The sequence below is a fragment of the Gavialis gangeticus genome, unplaced genomic scaffold (genome assembly GCF_001723915.1).
Source record: "Gavialis gangeticus isolate Ggan-Ray unplaced genomic scaffold, GavGan_comp1, whole genome shotgun sequence".
Lineage (NCBI taxonomy): Eukaryota > Metazoa > Chordata > Crocodylia > Gavialidae > Gavialis > Gavialis gangeticus.
The window spans coordinates 4,334,193-4,338,513 of NW_017729005.1; the positions used below are offsets into that span (position 1 = coordinate 4,334,193).

The 4,321-nt window shown below is 41.0% G+C and overlaps 1 protein-coding gene across 3 annotated transcripts in view; it reads right to left on the minus strand.

The window, feature by feature from the left end:
* The window catches only part of TRA2A (transformer 2 alpha homolog), a 73,064-nt gene that overhangs the window by 56,429 nt on the left and 12,314 nt on the right, over positions 1-4,321 (minus strand). For all 3 annotated transcript variants that reach the window (XM_019508581.1, XM_019508582.1, XM_019508580.1), the window contains exon 2: positions 1,467-1,600. In XM_019508581.1, the coding sequence (XP_019364126.1) occupies positions 1,467-1,600 (134 nt within the window). The remainder of the gene's footprint in view (positions 1-1,466; positions 1,601-4,321) is intronic.

The window sequence follows — 4,321 nt, forward strand, 5'->3', positions numbered from 1 at the left end:
GCCCTGCCATGGCTGCCACGCACTGCCAGTTCAAGCCACCCACGACCCTCGCTCCACTGGCTCAGCACCCTCCCCACCCCTGGGCCCCACAGGCTGATATGCCCTGGACCCCACACACCCCTAGGGACAACTCTGGTGGTGGGTATGTGGGGTGTGGGAGCATATGGGTGTGTATGTGGATGTGGGTGCATATGGGGTTTGCAGGGGACTGGGTATGGGGGCTAAAGGGTGGCTGGGGTGTGTGGGGGTCTGCATGTATGGTAGTGGGTACATGGGGGGGGTGCAGGTGTATGATGGGATGTGTGTGGGACTTGCCACCCTCTACCCCTCCTGCTCCTGGCCCCAGGGTACTGGCATGGGCCCCACGCTGCCATGTGCCAGCAATGCAGTCGGGAGCCATGTGGTGCTGGACCAGCTGGCAGTGGGCAGGAAAGCAGGGAAATGGCAGCTACAGGTCTACAGGAAGGGGCAGAAAATGGGTGCATGGGAGCGCAACAACAGCTAGAAGTGTGGGGGCCCCACCAGCACTGGCCCCAGAACACTGGCACAGGCCCCATGCTCCTGCTCAGCTGTCGCTATGCTCCCGCACGCTCACTCACTGCTCCTTGCCCCTGCCTGTAGCTACCATTCCCCCGCTTTCCTGCCTGCTGCTCCAGCACCACATGCCTCCCAGCTGCATGGCCATGACATAGGACTCAGCAGGAGCTAGCACAGCTCCAAGGACTGGGGCTATTACCTATGATCCTCCTCTGCCCTTCCCCCCGGCATTCTTATCTGAGTTTCCTTCTCAGGTGGACAGAGGAAGGAACAGTCCCAGTGTCCCAGGCCAGAAGCCTCTGGTGGGCAGAGGCTTCTGGGGACAGGGGCCTTGGGGGGGCAGAGCTGGGCAGGCCTTGCTGCAGGGCTGCTGGGTCCTGCTGCTGTCTCCCCTTGGCTCCTACTGACCTGACTCCTATCCTTTTTGGACAGGCAGGCAGATCAATACTAATTTTCTAAATTATTTAGGGGCTCCATGGGCCAGATCCAACCCCTGGCTTAGAGTAAACATACTAAGATGAAAAATCAATGAATGAGGGAGCCACACACACACCACACCAGTGCAAGCTGGGTCTGATGATGATTACGACAACTGAGAAAGTTCCCTAACTTTTTAGTCAGAGTACAGCATGCCTAAGCAAGCATGGGCTCAAAGTTATAAGCTGGTATATGTCTTACAAAAGCTGAATATTAGTACAAACCATGTTAAATATTTGCAATAACTACTACTTATTTCTAGGCCAACCAACATAGCAAACCAGCTCCTTTCTCAGAAAAGGAAACTTCTTAGGAAAATGTACTAGGGCTTCTCTTTTCCTCCCTCTGGTTATTTTTTTACTGGATATTATGGACAAAATTAATTGAACACTATACATCAAAGAGCTACTCCTTTGCTGCACTAACGTTTATCAGCTTCAGTACACACATACCTGGATTTTGATCTTGACCGAGAGTGAGATTCAGAATGTTTGGATGCCCTCGATGGACTGCGAGATCCTGACCTGCTCTCCGATTTTACACGAGCAGGACTCCCAGCTGGAGATTTTGACTGGGAGCGAGACTCCTAACAAAAAAAACAGTATTACAAATGGCATTGGCTGCATATATGCCTAACTCCTAACATTTACAGTACAATAATTACATTATATTGATTGCTCCTGAAAAACAAATGGTTAGGCAACACCCTCCAAAACAAATTTCACTTTGTTAACCCACTGTTAATACTGTATGCTCTCCTCAAATAGTTCCCTACTTGAACCAGATCACCAATTCGCTATTAACTAAGTAATCATGCAAATTCATCTACAACTTGATCATACAGACACTGGAACATAAACCATACATTTACTTAACCTAGGACCCATTCATTCTTCCAGATTCTTTTAATTCTACTTCACTCTTGCTTTCTACTTTTCTTCATTCTTCATTGAGTTTTTCATTTTTCATACTTCGTGTATTCTTCCCCAATTCAAACAATTCATTATAGCCTTAAAAAAAATTCAAGTGCTTCTATCTGACCAATCTTCTGTTCAATTTTTTCCCCCATTCAATTTTAATTTTCTGATCTTTAATACTTTTCATTAGCCTTCTTTTATCTTGATTTATCTTCCACATTCTTGGAAAAAACTCTTCAATTTCTTCACGAACATTAACCTTAATGGAAAAAGAACATTTAGTATATTTAAGCACGTGGGGATTATAAAAACTCTGCTGGAGTTCAGAATGTTATCTACCAAAATGGACAAGCCAGCAGGTAAAGTGCAAGTAACTATTTTATAAAAACAATTTTTTGAAAAAAATCTTTAAAATTGTATAAGTTTGTAGGATTTAACAACGAATTTACTGAATTTATCTATTTTTTACTATATTTTCGAAGTTACCCTCCTCCCATTTCAGACTATGTAATTTTCCTCATTTTTTTAGAAATTCTGTTAGATACACAAATATATTATCAATTAATTAGCGCAAAATATATTAAGATGTTCTGATATAAAATGTATATTTGTCTCAAAACATTGAGTTTGCACTTCTCAACATAATCAGCTGGATTGCTGGTCTAATAAAAATTTACTAAATTATGTTTTGTTTAACCAGCTGGTTAGAGCACAGCTTCCCAGTCAAAATCCATCTATGTACATACTTACATAATACATGCACATAGATATGCACAACGCCCAAACTAAAAAGTTCGTGATTCTTCAACAATTTTCTTCCTCATTGTTATCCTGTTTTCCTTGAGTATTAAATACAATTTTGATACTGTAGTTCAAAGCAATCCAGTAGAGACAGGAAGGAACATTTTCACTTGCATGAACATGCAAAGAGAAATAGCCAGGAAAACAAGCAAACAAAGAGCAAATGGGGACTTTTTTTTTTTTCCTAAAAACTTTTTTCAGGGAACTTGGTTATTGATGGCCTAAACCTGCCTAAAATAGTTGTACATTTTTAAACATAAAAGTATTAAAAATGCACAAATAAATGGAACGAAGGCACAGGAAATGTCTACTCCCTTCCAAGGGTTTCCTAGCCCACCCCAATCCTTATTTTGTTCTCGTTTTCATAATTTCTCTTACTATCAATTACACACTGATTATTGCTACATTTTTCTAACTGTATCTCTTACTCTGCTAATATTATAGCCTGTTTCCAGATCAGTCTTTCACTCTACAGTTTACCTAATCAGTTCTCTAGTGTTTTCTTCCACCCCCTCTAAAACTATAGTCAATTTTCATAGGTTTTCTTAACCTTAGTTTCCTTTAAAAGCACAAAAAAGGAATAGTTGAAACAGAAGTTGCAGTTCTCAATTCATCCCCCAACAGTACCTGTACAAACTTCCCCATGGTAATTAATCAAGATTCCAAGAACAAGAAAGGAGATGCCATCAATGGTACCTGACACTGATATCAAAACATTGATAAAAAGGGTAAAACTGCATGTCTATAACCTGTTTGTTACAGTATGAATTTAGGATTATACACTCTCATGCAGTAGAATGTCCACTGATGACAATCTCAAGATTTGCACAGAAATCAAGGGATACATGAAGGCTCAGTGTCTCATTCTCATACTTCTCTCAAAATATGCTCCCTTTTATACCAACCACTATTCCTGCCTTTTCTTTCCCTTTTTCTACTCCTTCATTGTATTTGACATTTGTTTCTTCCCTCCAATAATACTCAATTTTTGTGTGCATAATTCCTCAGTCACTTTTCTAGTCAAAATGAGAAAAAAATGAAACATTCAATATTGTAGTCGTGTCCTCGCTCATTTTTTAAACTATCCCTTTAATCAAAGGGAAATGGGAAAGAGTCCATTCCTTCATCACTGTTTCAGAGTACCTACAAAATGAGGATGATAACACTCTACTGGCTATATACCCTACTCAGATTCAGACGTTTGTTCTAAAAAAGTGAGGGTTAAACATTTTCAGTTTTAAACAGCGAAAACAGATGTTACTCCATCTTAAATATGTCCTGTAGTCTACAGAAATGTACTTTGGGGTATAGTTTGACCCATAGGCTATATGCCTGACTCTTGTTTTAAGGAGTGATTCAGGGTTCCTGCCCAAACAAATTTAAGCCTCTGCTGCAGTAATGAAAGAGATTCCAACTTACCATTTGTGACATGAATGCGTATATTTAAAGAACTCATTTACTGTAGACCAGGGGTTCCCAAACTGTAGTACATGTACCCCTGGGGTATGCAGGAGAAATTGTGCAATGGTGGATTTAATTTGCATTATAATAGTAATTGGCACTAAGGGGTTCAAATATAAACCATATAC